This window comes from Lissotriton vulgaris, chromosome 3_1, assembly GCF_964263255.1.
Source record: "Lissotriton vulgaris chromosome 3_1, aLisVul1.2, whole genome shotgun sequence".
Lineage (NCBI taxonomy): Eukaryota > Metazoa > Chordata > Amphibia > Caudata > Salamandridae > Lissotriton > Lissotriton vulgaris.
Genome location: NC_141689.1, coordinates 465,435,493 through 465,455,324, shown reverse-complemented (window position 1 = coordinate 465,455,324; position 19,832 = coordinate 465,435,493). Strand labels below are relative to the sequence as shown.

Below are 19,832 nucleotides of genomic sequence, written 5' to 3'. Positions count from 1 at the left end.
TTCATAAATAAAATAAGATATACAATTAATTCCTTTGCCAACTTTTGCCCTCATTGCACTCTGCTAAGTTCTTTTATTTAGAAATACATAATATCTTCATATATAAGGGTTATATCTGCAATATGTAAATTTGTTAATCTGTTTTGACTTCATATTATATCCAATAGACCGGCTACTAGCATAGCTGTTTTGGAACAGATGACCACTTGAGATTTTTTCCTTATAAAACAAGGAATGGGGACTCTTGTATTTGTTGAATCAATGGACAGTCACATATATTGTGTGCTGAGTCACAGTTGGTGTTATCACATCTCCAATGAGAACAATTGTTTACAGTATTGATTGCAACCATTGAAACTAGTACATACTGTAATGCTTTGGAAATAGTATTGGTGCCCCTGTTCTTTTGGTAAGAATGATGTTGCAATGGATGATGTCTAAACAGTCCAGTCCATTGCCAATTTCTTGTCTACTGTTCTTATCTTGACTGGATGGTCCTTTTGTATCTGGAGGAAGCACTGACTCTGATTGGTAGTTTGTCATGGACAACTGCATTGGCTTGAACATAGACTCTTCCATCTACCTTGCTGAACATCAATTGGATACAGACCAGCCCTAACCCTGCTCCTATTGCTACTTTCAGAGCATGAAGGTGAGAACTGGCCCGTTCATCCTGACTTGGAACAAGCCTGAATGCCCCTCTGTAGATTGACTGGCCTGCCCTGCTGCTGCTACTGACCTTGCCTCCATTAAAGCCACTAACTTGCAAGCCCAAGGAATCCAGAACAGCATTTAGATACCTTGAACACCTCTCTTGCACTGACTGGCAAACATACTCCCTCCTTGCATCACCTTTGTTAATTTTGCAATGGTCCAGAACCTTGCTGGTTCCCCAGCTAGAGACAGACCCTTTGTCTTTGTGCATGTTGTCTTGCATTCCTTTACTGTCATTGTCAATGTTGCCTTCTGAGTGAGAAGCAGCTGACCTGGAGCTCCTAGGGCCTTACGATTCAGGGCACTCTAGTTTTAAGTTACCAACATCGCTAACAGGGAGGAGTTGCAGCCCGCGAATGATCAGGCACACTGTGTTAACTCTCAAACATTGTCTTTTTAGATTTCAAATTACGCTATACTATTGCCTTTATGCTAGCTTTCATTTAGCTTGTTTTTAGTATTGACTAGCACTAGGGTTGTGATCACCAAGGTTTACCACTTACAAAGAATCTCAGTTTTGGCAGCAGATTGCAATCCTATTTTTCACGTTCTCGTCGTTATAATTAGTTCAAGATCATGATCAATATATTTGTACATCCATTAGTGAAACATTGCAAAATCCCTGTATCTGCCTTACCGTGATATTATCTTTTGCGTTTGTGTTGGTGATCGCAATTTTTGAGTAATCTCTATCAGCATATAGCGTGCATAGCTTGAGGACTGGCTGTGCTACTATACTCTGTTAGATTTCTATTTTTGGGAGTTGATTTATTTGTACTGTTATATGTTCACTTCTGATTTCATGATGTAAATATATTTATATATTTTGAGAACCTATGTTGTGTATTGAAAACTCTGGGTGGACATTCATAGCAACTGTTGTATTTATTTTGTACTGTACCGAGACTTGCCCCACACCACCAACCTATAGATAGGTCTGTTACTGCTCATTGATATTGGCAGTTCAAAGTGGCTTGGGAGGTCAGCTGTCTGCTTTTTGTTATTATTAACAAGGAACACGTGCACTCTCACTTTTGATGGAGTTGGGTGTCTCTGTAGACAAATACCTTACAGTGCGCACCTAAAATGTCTTGAATTTGTTCTGCATTAGAAATTCTGTAATTGTGTTCTATCTGTTCTATCCAACCTCTCCTTTCGAATCTCTTAATGACTATTTCTTGCTCCAGTTCCAAATGGCTCTTTTTGTACAGTTCTATTCTGGCCTTGCTATTTGACCATAGAGCATTCTCAATTTCTAAGCTTAGAGATGGAACTGTTTGCATGCATAGTAATAATTGTTTCCTATTGACCTCCTAAATGTGGTCATACATGTTATGCAAACTTCAAGAATCCATTGAACTGGCTGACTTCAATCATTCGGTTGCCATTGCTTATAGTTATAAGTGTTTCAATAACAGTTAGTGGGAAGGGAGATCATTTCGAAGAAGGCAAACAGTTAGGGGGTCATTAGGATGGCGGGCGGACTTAGTCCGCCCGTCATCCTATCGGTGTTTGGGACCGCCCGCCATAATGGCGGGGGTCCCGTGGGGAGGATTAGGATGCGCCCGCCACTGTGGCGGGTGCATACTGCATTTTTAGCATTTGGCTGGCGGTGCTCTTAGCACCGCCCGCCACAATGCAAAAAATGCACAAATGAATTTGCATTAACAAAGCGGCAGGCACTGCGCGGTGCCTGCCGCTTTGGTAATGCAAATGCAGGGGGGTACCATAGGTACCCCCCTTGTGCAACCCCCACCTGTCCTTTACTCCGGGGGCCCACAGGGGGCCCCCCGAAGTGAAGACCGCAAAGGCATCTGTTTTGGGCAATGCTAATATGGCTGGCGGTGTCTAATAGACACCGCCACCATATTAAACCTTTTCTGCCCCGGCCGCAAGGCGACCGGGGCGGATAAGTGGCGGACGGTCTTTCCGTCCGCCGCGGTCCCCCCCGCCATCCTAATATGGCGGGGGGAATTTAGGTGCGGATGGTGTGCGGATTGCCCCCGCCTGGCGCCCGCCATCCTAATGGGCCCCAAAGTGTTAGGATTAAGGTAAAAAAAGGATATGAGTGAGGTTTAGGTAGAGTTCGAGATAAAGTGAAGTTTGGGATCAGAGTGAGGGATAAGGGCGGAGAAACAGTGTCGATAAGTCCTACATTCACAGTTTGATTTCGTTTGAGAGTTGGATTAGGGTAAAGAATAGAATTGGGTATAAGGGACGTGTTATAGAATGATCTTTGATGAGAGCTACTTATAGGTTGATAGATACAGTTAGGGTTAGGGATAGTTAAGTTTATAAGAAGATTCGGATTTGAGAAAATATCAGTATTTAGTTTACGATACAATGCAAGGGAAATAAAATAAAATGTGAACTAAGTGTATGTTTTAACTCATTCAAACTAAGATTACTATAGACAGCAATGGCCATTTGTAAAAGTACCTTTTAATTAGAACAGAAGCCTGACGTACAAAGACGACGTTGCACTGGTTTGTGAACTAATCTTAACTTTTTTAAATCCCCCCCTCTTCCTTTAGAGAAAGAGGGGCTGCTTTAAGAAAATATGTTGCCATTCAGTGAAGGGCATGGGAGAAGGAGTGGTCTTGGACTGCTTGTTTGCAACTCAGTGCTGACAACCTACATTCACAGATAGGAAGCTGTACCTTAGGAGTTCTTTTGCATTGTAAATGTATTACTACTACAGATCTGTGGTTGCCACCCCAATTGCAGTCGTAAATGATTGACACATTGCATATTGGTTTACAAATGACAGAGGGACACCCATTACATACCTTCTGTCCTTTGCGACCTTGTATGGTTTAAAGACACATCTCCCGCTCTCTAAGTGCACTTGGTATGTGATAACTTACTGCTTATGGAAGCAAGCATGTGAATTTGCAAATTTCAGCCTATTTACCGCAAATAGTACATCGGACCCTAAATGATTTTCTCACTAATTCATATATACTGTTCACATAGCATCAGGAACTAATAAAAATTTTAATTATTTTATCGTTCGGGTTACCTTTGAATTATCCTTCATTATTAGATATTACTTACGCCATCCTCGATAAGTTCATTTATGAACCATATCCATGAGATGCCATACTTGTGATACGTTTTTCAGTCCTGCCTAAAGTTTGTTATCCCTCAAAGAGACCCATGTAGTGGTTCTGGGGTGAAGAAAGGCTATGATATACAGAAATGCTACAAAACTAAAATAGGCTGTACTGTGAGTAACTCATGTCTTAAGCAGAGGAATCAATTGCTGCCACCTTGGGACGATAATCGTTAAATTGTCCCTACCTCAATACAGCGGTGTCTCCTCTGTAATGACAGAGGAGCTTCGCCCCTCTGGCTCGTGAGCCAGCAACTGAAAAATAAAACAATATTTTATTGTTGTTATATTTTTCAGCAACTGGCTGAGCCAGTGTGTTGAGGGAGGGGCGGTGCCGGACATGGGAGGGAGGAGGAATGAAGTGGTATATGCACTTTTAAGTGCGTATGTCTGTTTGGCCACCATCTTAGGCTGGCCAAACAGACATGCACAGTTCAAAATTTGCATACATACGTGACAAGAATTTTCAATTCTATTAAGGACATGGAGGCGAGGATTATGCTTTCTCATTTCTTTATTAGAAATTCTCAGCAGCCAATTAGAAAACAGTAAGAGAAAAAAACTACGATACCCATGAGTACTAGGGTATCACATGACCACCATAGAGTAACCAGTATAAAATGCCCCACAGAGAATACCATAATCTCTTTCTTTGGGGACTAAAACAGTTCAAATGAAAAAATGTCCAGTCCAATATGTAGATCGAGGAAGAAGGAAAAAAACAGCGTCAAACAGAAATCCACAGCAAAGAAAAGCCGGGTGCTGCAGTCGTAGAGGAACAGGAATCTGAAGATGACTATCAGGCAGGCCAAACCAGGCTAGACAGGAACCTTCACTAGGATCAGAACCTGAAAAGAGATATAGAATCGTAATACACATTTCCCTTATTTTGGAAAGAGATCATCAGGGAGGGAAAAAACAAGAAGAAAACAAATACAATATGCAATTTGCAATAATCAATAACAAAGTCAATATATGTGAAAACAAAAATATGGGTGGGATAATCCTCGCCTCCGTGTCCTTAATAGTATTGAAAATTCTTGTCACGTATGTTCGCAAATTTTGAATTCTATGTCAGGACCAGAGGCTCCGATTATTCTTGTTTAAAGCTGATCCACCACAACAGAAGCAATATTTGCAATTGGCTTATAATAAAAATACTTGAACATAGAATTAGATGACCAATCAGTGGCCTTCATGATGTCAATTAAATTCACTCCCGTAGAAAATGCTTTGGAAGCCATAGCTCCACATGCTGCGTGGGCACCAAATTTGGAAACATCAATACCAGCCTCATTCATGAGCCATCACACCCAACGGGCCAATGTAGCTGGGGTCAGAGGACGAAAAGGCTTTTGTAGAGCAATCAACAATTGACCCCACATATCTTGATGAAAAGGAGCAGTACTCACCTCATATTATTTAACACATTGAACCACGCAAAGTTTTAGATTGTTGGGAAAAGAAGAATAGGTAACTGAAGACGTATTACATTTAGTGCGTCTGGAGATAGCAAAAGTCACACCTTCTGGTGAGAAACTACGACCTGCCAGGTCCAGAGCACGAACATCAGAAACGCGTTTGCAAGAAACAAGACACAGTCACATAGTCAATTTCGCTGAAAGTTGCTTGCGGGATAAAGAAGAATTGGACGGCCAGGCCTCCAAGAAACGCAAAACCACTGAAACATCCCATAAGTCAACATATTTTGGAGAAGGCGGTTTTACCAGTCGAATACCTTAAGCAATTGGGAAATAAAGGATGCTCACCAGCAGGCTTGCCATCAATATTGGTATGACCCGCGGAGATGGCAGAATGGAAATTATTAACTGTCCGATAAGCAAGCCCAGACGAGGCGAGAGAAGCCAGTAAGTTCACCATCAGAGAGACATCCGCTGAAGCGGGATCCACCTCCCATTGAGCACACCAACCACACCATCGTTTCCAAGCCTCTGCATAATGTTTGTGTGTGTTGGGGGCCCAAGTCTCGCTGATAAATCTGGAAGCGTCTCTCGAAAGACCTGGGACTTGCCAGCGATCCCCGAAACCCGCCATGCAACTAGGAGAAGACGACCTGATTCGATCAAGGGATGCGGATTGTTGAGCGGGTCCAGCGATGGATTCCACTGCTGGGGAAGAAGGAGCGGCACTGCACATCTCATTTCCAGGAGAACTGGGAACCAAGCTTGAGCCCTCCACAGAGGAGTGATCAGAATCAGCTCCGACTGATAATGCTTTGTGCGAGCCAAGACCCTGGGAATCATCATAAACGGGGGAAAAGCTTAACACAGGATCGACGGCCAGGTCTGCAGAAATGCATCCGTGGCCAGGGCTTCTGGATCCGGACGCCAGCTGAAAAACATGGGAAGCTGAGTGTTGAGGCGAGATGCAAACACTCGAGGATGAAGCCTCCAATCGCTGAAATCCCGAAGATGCCGAGAGTTCCAGTCCGCAATCAGATTGGTGTGACCGGGGAGATATTCTGCAAAACTGTGATCTTCCTCTGTAGACAAAAGTGCCAAAAATCTTTGCCGATTTCCGCCAAAATTCTGGACTTCGTCGCCCCCCCAACTTGTTGACATACCAAACCGCTGAAACATTGTCCATGGAGAGGAGTATGCAACAGTTGGCCTGGCGCAGAGATAGACAATGGATCGCAAAAGTCCCAGCCAGAAGTTCCAGGCAATTTATATGAAGAGATAACTCCTCCTGAGACCACCGGCCTTCCGTAGATAGTTGACTGCAACAGGCTCATCATCCCCACAGACTGGCATCGGATTCTATGATCACCTCCGAGGACGCTCCGAACAGGGCACGTCCATTCCAGGACTCCATGTGCTCCAACCACCATAGCATCTCCCACCTCGCTTCCTCTAAAAGAGGAACCAGATCTGAATAGCGGAGGCCTTTCTGGAGATGACGGATTTTTAAACGTTGAAGCGCCCGGTAAATAAGAGGGCCCGGGAAGATCGTTTGAATTGAAGAGGCTAACAGATCGACAATCCGAGCTATAGACCTCAACGACACACTCTGTTTGGATAAAACTAAATTCAATTCCCGCTTGATGGATTGAATTTTCTGATTGGGCAAGAGGAGTTGGCAAGAGAGAGAATTGACTTGGAAAGCCAGAAAGTCAATCGATTGAGACGGAAGGAAGACAGATTTTTGAGGGTTCACTAGAAAACCGTAACAGAGTGATGGACCATTCCAAGTGTGTCATCAACAACTGTGGGCAATGTGCCATGATTCGAATGTCGTCCAGGTAGATGATCAGACGAACACCCCGGGCTCGCAGAGATTCTACCACGGGCCTCAGAAGTTTCGTGAAGCACCAATGTGCCAGCAAGAGGCCGAACGTAAGAACTTTGTACTCGAACCAACTCCCCTGCCACTGGAACTGCAGGAACCGCCGATGAGGACCGTAAATGGGAATCAATAGATATGCATCCTTCAGATCGAGACGGACCATCCAGTCCCCTTCCCGAAGAAGATCTTGCAGAAGATGGATGCCTTCAATCTTGAAGTGGCGCTAAACCACCCCTCTGTTGAAATCCTTGAGATTGAGAACCAACCAGGACCCGCCCCCTTTTTTCTGGACCAGAAAGACGTTGCTTGCGAAACCCTGAGGATGGTGAGAAGTCCGAAGAATGGCCCCTTTCCGTAAAAGAGAGTCGATTTTCACTGAAATGAACTCTTGATCTTCAAGGGAAAAAACAGGGGTGTAGGAGGGTGGGATTGATGCTGGGAACTGTAGAACTCTATCTTGTAACACCCATGCATCACTGGAGATCACATCAGACGCCAATTCGGAAGAAAAAATTGAATCCTGCCCCCTAAGACAACCTCTTAAGCTGGGATCAATCTCACCTGAAGCATTGGAATCATGATGTCCTCCTGGGGTACCACCATACCGTCCTTTTTTGTATTGACCTCTCCCTTTATGAGAGGGGTAGAAGTTGGCTCTGTTATTGTAGCCGGAATCTTGTCCTCCACCCCTTTGGGACTGGAATCCCCGCTGGGTATTCTGATTAGAACCGCAGCCAAACGATTGTCCCCTGTATCGTCCGGCCCTTGCAAAAACCGGGCGAAAGGCTCTCCTTAGAGAAGCTTGAGCCTTATCCAGCCCACTAAAGGTAGCAACAAATTTCGTTAACTCCTTCAGGAATGGCTGGCCAAACAATAAACCTTGATCCAACGGACCGGATTCGGACAATGACAGTTCTGCCAACTTGGGATCCAATTTAAGATGAATGGAGCGCGACGTTCGCAAGACATAGCACAATTGGCATTCCCTTATTGACAAATAGCCCCTTGGGACCATTCAATCAACTTGTCCGGGTCCACAAGAGCTGATGACTCCTTGGCCTGAAACCCCAGATCCAAGATGTTTGTAAGAGGACCCAGCAAATCCAACAACTTATCCTGGCAGGAACGCCATGCACTGTCAATACCCTTTTTTGGGTCCTTTGCATATTTTTTAAGATATGTGACCATAGTAGGCTCGACCTCCGGAGTTTCGGCCAAGTCAGGACGTGGACACTCTGACTGAAGGCTAGCTCTAACATCCTCAAATGGCTGATGATTATGTGCCTGAACATATTCAGCCACTTCTGGGGACGGAAGCCAAGAGGAGAGTTAGGGTGTACAATATCCGATGGTTCGAAAGTGAGAAGTTGAGGATGTGTAGGCGCATCAATAAAATGCTCCTTACGAGCTTTCTTAGGAGGCGGAAGACCATCCTACCCTGAAGATGAAGTCGAGGAAGTGTCATCAGTATCCGTCAGTGGAACCTACGAGGACAAAGTTTCCTTGGAAGAGGTACTACCAGAACGGTCAGTGGACAAAGTTTTAGCCAATTTTTGAAAGTCGGATTTATGAGGATTGTGGGGAGATTTTGATGAAGCGCGCCCAGATTTGGAAGGAAACCAACCCTGTTGCATGGCATATTTGGAGAGGTGACGCTTCAAAGGAGTAATCGTGCAAACAAGCGCTTTATTTGTGGGTGCCGCGGATGCCGGGAGTGCTGTGAGTGCTCTGGAAGGTGCTCTGCAAGTGCTGTGAGAGCTGTGGGTGCCACAGGTGCGACGTGTGTCTTGAGCCCCGGAGTCCTGAGTCTCTCACCTGAGCCCCCACTCAGAGTCACGACGCTGATCTCCCGGCTAAAAAAAAAAAAAAACAGAAAAGCAGCAACCCAAGCATTTTTTTAAAAGGCTAAATAACTTTAAATAACCCTAAGCAGTAACGCAACCAAAGTGAATAATTATATAACCAAAATTACATAAGAAGACATATCTTTGGTCATTGAGTTTTGCGTTCCAGGCCTCGCTCTGGCTGTCCATTGCTGTTCTCAGTGGAGTATGCTGCATGTTTAGGATCGTGTCTTCTTGCAACAAATGTTAACAAGCTACTAAGATATCCTGCCATCCCAGCAGCACAGGAGCAGACTACTTCACACACCCACGAAAATCTGATCTGACGAACTCCTGGAGGGCAGGTGGCAGGTGGCAGGTGCAGACTTGGGCAGCATCGGGCAACGCGGGCGACCGAACACAGGCGTCAGAGGCGGCTTGGGAGAGCGTGAGGGCTCTGACCTACTTCCACGGCATAGCCTCGAGCAAAAGGAGCAAAGGAGGTGAGGCCGACCTTCAGGTGTGCAAGAGAGGGGTTGGACTAAGACACGAGCGCGGCTGCCGATAGAGGCAGCTGCAAAGTAAGAGCCCGGAGGGTTGTCAAGGCAGAACTGACTAGGTCAGAGCTTGCCCGTGGCACCCCCTGAGTGCTCTGCTTGTACCCAGCCCCCCTGCTTTTTTTGCCCTGCACGCCCGTTAGTTGTTACTGGTTGCCCACTAGTACACTATTCACAGCCTTGACAGCCCCCATTGACCTTTCGCCAGCAGCAGCAGGGGAGGGGGGTGCCGTCTAACACCTATTATTCACTATTCAACACCCACTGCTGTCACTTACTCCGCTGAGTAAAACCAAGGAATCCTACAAGAAGAAAACAACTTGCCTGCAGCCACGCCTACCGTCCGGCGGGGGCACGGGCTGTAAAATTGCCCCTCAGATTCTGCGTTCCACCATCGAGCCAACAAACTTGACGTCAGCCAAGGAGAGAAGGTGGCGTCAGGCCCACTAACCAGTCGCTCTTGCAATTGCACTCCTTGCACTACTTCCCCATCATGAGGTCTGGAAGAGTCAGAGCAGACCTCACAAACAAAAAAAAAAAAGGAACTTAAAACATCGCAGAAATATGAGCGAAGGAGAATTCGATTCCTCCGATGAAGAAAAAGGAGAGGTGGAAGACAAAAAGGCCAGTGCTCCCTCTTGCAAGAAGCAGAAGATCATACCAGGGCTTGAAAACTACAAGATCACAGACTTTTTGATTTCATCCACACCATCTTTATCATTGGCTCCCTCGGTGCGTTCGGTGTTTCCGGTGTCTCAAGCACAGAACATCGAAACAGTTACAAGCAACAAAAGATTGTCCCAGTCTATGGGCTCGCTACCGAAAGATTTGTACCCTCAGAATTACATCCTACCGGAGATAACCCAAAGCCAAAGTCCTGGGGAATCTTCCAACATCACGTCTAATATATTAACAGTGAAAGCACAAATAAATACAAGTGAAGCAGCAAACAACGTTAACGCCCAAAAGGAGCAGTGCACTGACCCATCAGTGGCATTAGAGGACAAAACTCCTAACGCGCCAGTGAGGTGGCGCACAGCAAGTCTGGGTTCATTCTTTGGAACAAAGGGGCCCGACTCAGGGACCGACAGTCCACCAGCGGCAAGCATGAACATTACGCATATGTGGCACAGAGGCAAAACAGATAAAGAAACCTTAGAACGGCAACAGGGGGAACTGACGAATGCCCGGACACCCACAAATCAAGAAACTCTTGAGGCACAGGAACGCCTGCCAACCCCCAAGGTCCCATTACAGGATGACAAATCGATAAAAAAGACTGCCGGATGGGAAACACAGGAAGTACCGGTCGGCGCAAGCGCAACCAGCCCAACTATCCGCAATGAGGCCTCAACAAAATCCACAATCAGCCCGTTAGGAGAATCTCTCCCACGACATTATATTCCCTCTTCAATACCACCAAAAGGCCTTGATCTCCAGAAAAAAGGTCATATACAAACAGCGACATCAGATATAGGTCGGGGAGAAGATCCACGAGATGCTCGAGACTTCCTTTGGAGCAAACCAGGAGACAAAGCCTGGGTTAGTCCCCATGCCGGCAGTAACCAAACAGATCTTTTTCTCCCAGCACATGCTCCCCTATGGCCCCCGTTCATAAGTACCATGGAAACTATATCAGAGGCTTTGCTCCCAACACTCTGAAAAATTAGAGCTTCAGATTGACCTTCTCCAAATCCTGGCCTCTCACGTAGTGGGAATAGACAGAAAGATATTAGACCTAAATTCTTTCATTGAACGGGTCCATAAAGATCCTCAGACAAAGTATCGTGAATGCCAGTGCACTGACACACTGAATCAACTTAAAGCTCTTCCGACCATCCTCACAGACATTTTGTCAGAAGTAAAAAATAAAACCAAAGCGCTGCAAACTTTTACTGAAACGACCGCTGTAGAAAAGGCTCCTGACCGCTGGTCTTCCACAACTAGTAGTGACACAACGCTCAGTGAGAGCTCACTCACGGACCCTACGGAAGGCAACCCAATAGAACCCACAGTAAATGCTCAGTTAACAACTCCCACAAACATGCAATTCCAACTTACAGACACCAATGACCCAGTAAAGCAAGGGAGAAAAGAGCCCGGGTCACCCCCAAATGGGCAAATAAAACAAATCAACGCCTTAACAAAACGAGAACACAAACGTTTGAGGAAAGCCAGACAAAAGAAGCACCAAGGAAAGAAGCAACTGCATTGCCAAATAGGGTCCAGGCCAAAGAGCCCAATAGGCATCAAGACCAGGATCAAGAGCACCCAACGGTGAGCAACATAATACAAACTCTGATTCCAGTAACAACCTCAAACGGACTGAATGGCAAAGTAACAAGTAAAAAGGATCAAGAAGACAAAGGGGAAATTTTGCAGGACCCCCCACCTCCAACTCCGCCCCAACCGGCCATATCAGACATGCACCTTAGCAGCCAAAGCGATCACAAGTCACCACAAGTAATCAAAAAAACACAACAGGCAGACAGCTTACCCGCGCAGAAGATACTAGTAGAACAAAAAAGCATTTCGCACTACTTCACAAAGTTGGGCACGGGACAAAAGAAAATCCCTTGGCCAAGGTGCAGCAGCAAAAAGCCCGACCAGAAGGCCCAGAGCGCCCCAGACCCCCACAGCCAGGTTTCGGCACTGCGCCAGCAGCTCAGGCTAACATCTTATATCAAGGCAACCAGGCAACTTCCGAAAAAAATAAAATCCAAACCAGGCATGCGGCTCCGAGAGAAGAGATGGATCCCCCTTACCCTGCAGGAGCCTTAGTACATGAAATCATTCCCCACTACAGCTCCAGGGGGAACCATGACATTCTCAATCGGAGCGCCATCCTAAAACTTACCAACTCAATTGAAACACTACGCCACTTGAACACGAACCACATCGAAAGTATTGAATTCAAACCAATCCCAAACACAAACAGTTTGACAGTGGCAACATGGAAGGACCCTCAGAAAGCCAAAGAATTTTGGCTCCACAGAGAAGAGTTCGCAAAATGGGGAATCAAAATCAGACCAGTTGAAGTGGAAAGATACCCGGGCCCGCTAGCAATGCTGGCTGTGTCAAGATCACCACCCGATAGAGGAACACTGCGGGGGGCTGTTGGTAGCTTGGAAAGCATCAAGGGAGGCTGGTCCAACTTACGCATTATCCGACAAGGTTGGTCAGGAGACGCAAGCCGGGCCCGGAAAGTTCTCCCCCCAACCCCAAGCCCCGCGGATGGCATGACTAATGAGGCATGAAAATCGAACTTGAAGGTATGCTCATGGAACATCAACGGGCTGGGGGGCAAAACAAACGATGCAGAACTAGTATGTCTACAACAATTTGATATTATATTACTCCAAGAGACCTGGTCAATCACACCCGAACATATAAATGGCTTTAAAGAAATTCAACAACACGCCATCAAAAAGGGCTTATTAGGCAAGGCTTCCGGTGGTCTATCGATGTATCTGAATACCAGCATCCCATGGTCTTATGACATAATCGACACGGGACAAACATGGATCCAGTGCATCAAAATTGAACCTCAGCCTGTCCCCACTCCAGGAGCACAGTTCACACAAGACTCTCGGTCATTGGTTATCTGCAACACCTATATACACCCAGAATCGAGGAGGAAATCAGAAAAAATCTTGACCCTGAAGGCACTAGTCAAATCTTTGCAATCCACCTTCCCACAGCCGGGGCTGATAGTTTCTGGGGATTTGAACATGTTCCTTTTACAGAGCGATCACGCACAGAATATCCAACGAAACAAAAGGAATGGGAAACCAATTCCCCCTACAATAACTAACCATCTAAAAAAGGATAAATACGGTCAACAATGTGCCCTAATGTTCGCGGAACTGGGAATGCTTAATTTGAACGGCCGCTTTTCGCAAGATCAGCCAGCATCTTCGACCAGAATTGCCAAACAGGCGCAAGCCGTATTAGACTACACCATAGTGGATCTCGAGGTACTCCAAACAATTGTCTCCTACAGAATAATCCACAAATTGGAGAGTGACCACAGTCTACAATCAATTGAGCTGAGCTTCCAACATACCAGGGCTCCAGCATGCAAAGATTTGCTCCAAATCCCGAGTCCCTACAATCTTAAGCGACTAGTTTGGAATGGGAATAACGTCGAAGAAATCATGACATTTGTGAAAAGTGTGCAGGCAGAAGAGGGCGCGCAAAACTTATTGTCACACCAGGATAATTGGGAAAACATGATTGTAAGTCTAACCAACAGATTTGGCCAGCAACCCCAGAATCACATAAGAAAAACTAATGAAGCACATCGGGGGCTCCTGGGACCAATAGGGCGCAAAAAAAGGATCCTAAATCAGGAAATCAGAAAACTGCAAGGAAAAAATCCAACAAAGGGTGTAGACACCAAACGACAAATCCATAATCTAAGGCAAAAATACAAAAAGACATATGGTCGGCAAAGACAAAACATCAAACTGAAATTTGGCTACAACTACTAGAAGCCAGCAAAACAAACAACAATCGGAAATTCTGGGCAGAAATCAATAAAATAGCAAATGGAGCTGCCCACGTCTTTAATGCAACCATACTACAGGAAGACTAGATCCACCATTTAGAGCAAACACAAATGACCAATTCCCAAGAAGACCATCCAACATACAAGAAAAATGAGAAACAAGAACCAGACCAAAACTTTGGTGAAAATTGGTTCACACCACGACAAGTGCAACTGATCCTAAAAAAATTGAGATCACAAGGTGCACCAGGCCCAAATGGCTTGCCAAATGGACTCTTTAAACATGACCAAGCGTTTTGGGCTGAATACCTTACCCCTTTGTACAACAACGCTTTTCAAACAGGAAGCATTCCCCCCCTCATGGAGAGGGAGCATCCTGCATCCAATTTACAAAGCAGGCGCGCGAACAGACCCAGCGAATTATAGGCTGATAGCGCTTATCGACGTAGAGGCCAAAGTATACGCATCCAACCTCCTGCAAGCACTGGAAGACTGGGTCAGCTCCAACAACATTCTGCCAATTACCCAGATGAGGTTTAGGCCAGGAACTAACACACCATGCAACCTGTTAGCGCTAAACCTCCTTTTCGACAGTGCAAAGGCCAAATCAACAAAACTCTACACCTGCTTTGTCGACTTAAAAGCGGCGTTTGACACAGTCCCAAGGGAGACCTTGTGGAAAAAGATGGATAGCTGGGGCATACCATCAAAGCTGTTACAGGCCATCATTGACTTATACACATCATCCTGGGTCAAGATAAAAATAGGCAATGGTGACAGAACAACAGAAAAAATCCCCACCCGAAATGGCCTCAAGCAGGGATGTGTCTTGGCCCCTACCCTCTTTAATATCTTCACCGCGGATCTGGACAAGAGCATTGCGGAGATTGAAAGCGACCCCCCCAAGCTAGCTCAGCACAAAATAAGGAGTATGCAGTACGCTGATGATATCGTTCTTTGCTGCCAGACCCCCTTGGGATTACAACGCTCCATCACAAGGCTGTATGAATTTACCCGTACGCACGGGCTGCAACTCAATTACAAAAAAACAAAAATCATCTGCTTTGCATCACGGCCAGGGCGGTAAAAATTCAAATGGCACATTGAGGGAAATATGATAGAACAAAGCCCCTCTTACAAGTACCTGGGAGTACTGGTCGACGCAAGATGGACATTAAAAGATCAACTACTGCACAGAAAAGCTCAGGCCAATAAACTACGCTTTGCTTTAAATCTACTAAAAACAAAACTGAATTGTCCTTCCAATTCACATCTGTTGAAGGTGATCGCAGCAAAATTTTTGGCATCGATCACGTACGGCTCAGAACTATTCAGAGGCAAAGACGCAAACTTCCTGAATCTCCAACAGTCAGTTCTGTTCAAACACATATTTCAAATTCCGAAGTTCGCCTCACAAGCGCAAGTACGCCTTGAATTTGGGCTATTAAATCAGCACCAACCCAGACAAGCGGCAATACTAAAAATGTGCTGGAAATTAAGAGCAGCTCAAGAGGACACGCTGATGGGTCTCTGCTGGACTGAAATAAATAAACAAACAAAAGGAAAAGACGCATGGATAATAAAACTTGAAGAAAGTCTGTCAAAACTTAATATGCAAGAGGCCTGGAACACCGGTCACACCTTTGCGACCTTCAAAAAAGCAGCCAATGGTGCGGCAAAACTAGAATCTTGGATCACTGACAAAGCTGCACTAGCAAAGAAAAAACACGGCTGGATGGTACTTGCAACATATGAGATGGGTATACCACAACCATACTTAGTTAACCATATTACACCATCTACACAACAGATGCTCCTACGAGTACGGCTGGGAACTTACATTTCAAAAGACCAGACCCCTGCATGGAAGCAAACGTGGCCAACACCACTTTGCAGACTCTGTGGTCATGCAGAAGAAACTTTGATTCATCTTCTGTGTATTTGCCCAACCCTCACAATTCTGAAACGCTACTATCTTTTGCATATATTCCGCTCATTTCAAGTTAGAACATGTCGGCCGGCAGTTATGCTAGCACTGAACAGCCAGCAGCTGCAGACAGCCTGTAGGGCCACCAGATTTCTTCAGAAGGCGAGCCTCCTAATAATGCAAACTGAAAAAATGGCGAACAATGGTATCAAATCAAAGGAATAAGCATTACAAAAGACGCCGATTTCAGCAAATGTCAAATTGTTTTTTGGTTTTTTTCTGTCTTTCCTTTTAAAACAGAGAGTAAATGTAGGTTTTCATTCATTTTTCATTGTAATGATTTTATGTTATATTCTCTTTGCAAATTTTGTAAAGGTTTTAATTAACCATATACAATAAAATATTTACTTACTTTACTTTACTATTTACAGATTGCTGCACACCCTGGTCCATGGCTTCAACTAAATCCTGCTCCATGGAACCAGAAGCATCCTTTTCATAATATTCATCGTCCTCATAGTATTCTTCCATGGTTACACCAAGTGTACAAAATAATGACCACCAGAGGAAGGAACCAGGTATTGCCAAGGGCAAAAATCAGGGGGAGTGGCTAAAGGCCCCAAAAGCAAGCCAAATGACCCAGGAATTAACCTGAGAGAAGCAGAGCTGAGTAAAAAGTGGAGGGAGGGCTTGCTGTAAACAGCCACTCTAGGCAGTGCCTATGGCAATTATGCAGCCCAAAGTTGTACTTATATAAATTTGGGCGTAAATGGGAACTTATAGTTGGCTTGTGGGCAAAAGCACGAATTTGCGGTGCTCCCTCGGTAATCTCCGGTAAAAAAACGAAGTAAACACTGAAAATGGCCGCCTGCCTAAAGAAAACACAAAGAAAGGACTACGCAATGCAATCGCGTAGCCTTCCACTGTCCCGAACCTGAGAGGCGACTGCGCGCTCCCCGCAGAATGAAGAGAGCGCAGAACAAAGGACACACGCGAGGCACTGTTGTGTGCATATAAAGCACAGCCGGCAATGAGAAATTGCCCAGAAACGGCGCGAACTGCATGCAGAGACCGGCAGTAGACAAAACAATGGGAAACAGCCTACAAACAGCGCGAACAGAGCGCAGAGACAGGCAATTGTTAAAGCAATGCAACAGGCAATTCGAATGGAACAAAACAGCAATGTAGCAAATAACAAGCACAATGCAGAAAAGGTAGGAAGCACTTAACTGGCTGCGGAGCAGCAAAGAAAGAGGATCTGCTATTCTCTGTGGGACATTTTATACTGGGTACTCTATGGTTGTCATGTGATACCCTTTTACTCAGGGGTATCGTAGTTTTTTCTCTTACTGTTTTCTAATTGACTGCTGAGCAATGCCAATAAAGAAATGAGAAAGCATAATCGGAGCCTCCGGTCCTGAGATAGAATTAGGGTTATCCAACCCAGCTATATTGCACAGCCAGGTTGGAAAACAATACAATGCCTGAGCGAGTGTAAAGCAGCCTGGTCAGGACAATCCTTGCGCTGCTCTTATGCTATTAGTATTAGCATGAGAGCAGCGTGGGGATTGCACATGGAGTCTCTGATGCTGTCCCGTGTCTGCTGGGACCAGGAAGCAGAGAAATACTGAGGTGGGGGAGAATCCGTCAGCTTTAGATAAATCCGTGCCCCCTCCACCCGCTTCTCCACTTTTTGTGTTGTCTGCGGCTGCATCACATTTGTTCTAGCCTTTCAATCACAGCTTTCTGTGTTATTCCTGGTTTCAGATTCAGATGACTTTCCTCCAGTAACATACTCTATCATGCCCACATTTTGAGTATAATCATTTTCAACTCCTCCAGAAAAGGTGCGTTGATAGATAGGGGCTTTAGTGTTTTGCTAGGACATGTATTTAATTTCCTGTCGACAAGTGCGTAGCTTTAAGAGTAGCGCATTATCCTAACCTCCGTTCAATTAAACATCTTTGGTTATTTACTTCTCAGACCCTCACTTGCTGCTGTATGAATAAACTATAGTAAATACTAGTTCTTTATTGTTTAATTTTATGTTAACCTCAAAGTTAGATTCACAATTAATCTTTTTAATATATTTTTCATCACCAGCCTTTGAGAAAAAAGCTGTCGATAACTTGCCAATAACTGCAGTGCCTGACGTCGAAGGCCGGATTTATCACGTTTCAGAGGAAATGAAAGCATCCTTACAACAGCTGAGAGCTGCCAGGGAGGAAGGCCTGAGCACCATTTCGGCCTTATTCAAGAAAGAAGAAATCAGCTCGGTAGCAGGCGGAGGGACAATGACTTCACTCTAATAGCCTCACTGACCTTCAGGAAAGCAGCACTGCAATAATTAATAATAATAAATAATTAGCAGAGTGACATTTACATATCTATCTGGTATATTAACTAGTACAAACTGGTGGCTCCATTGTTGTGGAAGGGTGTTACTCTGCTTTTCTTTAACATAAAAAGTGCACGGATATTGAAAAGCCATCTTGTGTTTATGTTTTGTGAAACTAGTCGAATTTTGTCATGAGATAGGAATCCTTAGCTCATGTTAGTGGATTGGGAGGAAGGGGCGCAGCACTAAACAACTGACCACCTAAATTGTGTAAAAAAAGGCCACTTTATTGAAACAGGTGCACATCACAAATTTTCCTGGCAGACCGCCTTACAAAACTAAAACCTCGCTATACATCAAGTGAACTAAACCATGTCCCCACCCCTACGGTTCCCCCCACATATCCACACTGCAGCTAACTCCTTAAAATGTATTGCATTTCAAAATTACCAACTACATATTATCCTGGCAGGGGCGGTGCGTCCGTTGGGGCATTGCCCCCCTGCCCACAGCTGCTCCCTCTGTGTCTCTGAACTTAAGTAAACTCTCAGTTTACTTAAGTTCAGAGACGTGAGGGAGAACTGACAATCATGTCAGTCAGCATGACGGCGGACCGCCCACCCTGTGGGCGGTCCGGGGTCATGTTGACTGACATGCATTGTCAGTCAGACGTCACCAGGGGCATGCAGCAGCACACGTGCGCATGAGTGGGGACGGAGGGCTAATTTTTGCGCCGTGCCCAGTCATGCGCACTTGTGCCTGCTCTGTTTTGCGCATGCCCATTAGGAGAGCGAGGGTTGAGCAAAGGCTCAAATTTCGGTCTCCTAATGGACAGGCGGGCAGAGAGTAACTGTGCCCTCAGTCAATCCTGTTCGAGTGTAGGCGCCAACGAACGGATGCGAGGCCGCGCGGAACTGCTCAGGTAGGATTTGTACTTTTATTTTAAAACTCCCCCCCGCGAACCCCCCTCCCCGACTCCCCTCCCACCCCCCCCACGTGACACCCTCCGCCCCACGAGCCGCAACTGTCTCTAACTATGTTTGTCTTCAGTTTATATGTGGACATCCCGTGCGCTAAAGAAAGTTGTTTTGGAAAATTTACAGCCCTTCTCTACAACGAGCCATGGGAACTTGGCATTCCACAGTTAAACCGGTCTCCGGGTGCTTCCTGCTTGGGAAAGGGCGGCGGGTCAGGGCTCGAGCGACAGGGCGGCTGTCGGTTTCGAAGGGCAATAGTCAGACCGGTTACAGCCAGGCCTCACAAGCGCTCCTTTTGCCCCAGGGTAATACTCAGAGGGGGGGTCTCAGTACCAGAGTCGACTTTATTCTTGGTACTAACTAAGGGACATACTTGTAGTGTTACTCAGTACCTACAGCCAGATGTCCATACACCTCTTGTCACCATAGGACAACAATACTCGGGGTTGCTTGACTAACAGGGTGCAACAACAGTCAGGACAGTTTCAGTAGCAAAGAGCAGACCTCAGGCCGGTTCTTCAGACAGAAACATGGTTTGCAACTGTGAGCCACGGATGGAGCTAGA

The 19,832-nt window shown here is 45.6% G+C and overlaps 1 protein-coding gene across 1 annotated transcript in view; it reads left to right on the top strand.

Moving 5' to 3' along the window:
• The window catches only part of LOC147726626 (5'-nucleotidase-like), a 1,080,701-nt gene extending 1,062,440 nt beyond the window's left edge, over nucleotides 1-18,261 (top strand). Inside the window, exon 8 of the mRNA XM_086962959.1 lies at nucleotides 18,056-18,261. Within this exon, the coding sequence (XP_086819085.1) occupies nucleotides 18,056-18,261 (206 nt within the window). The remainder of the gene's footprint in view (nucleotides 1-18,055) is intronic.
• The last annotated feature ends 1,571 nt before the right edge of the window (nucleotides 18,262-19,832 follow it).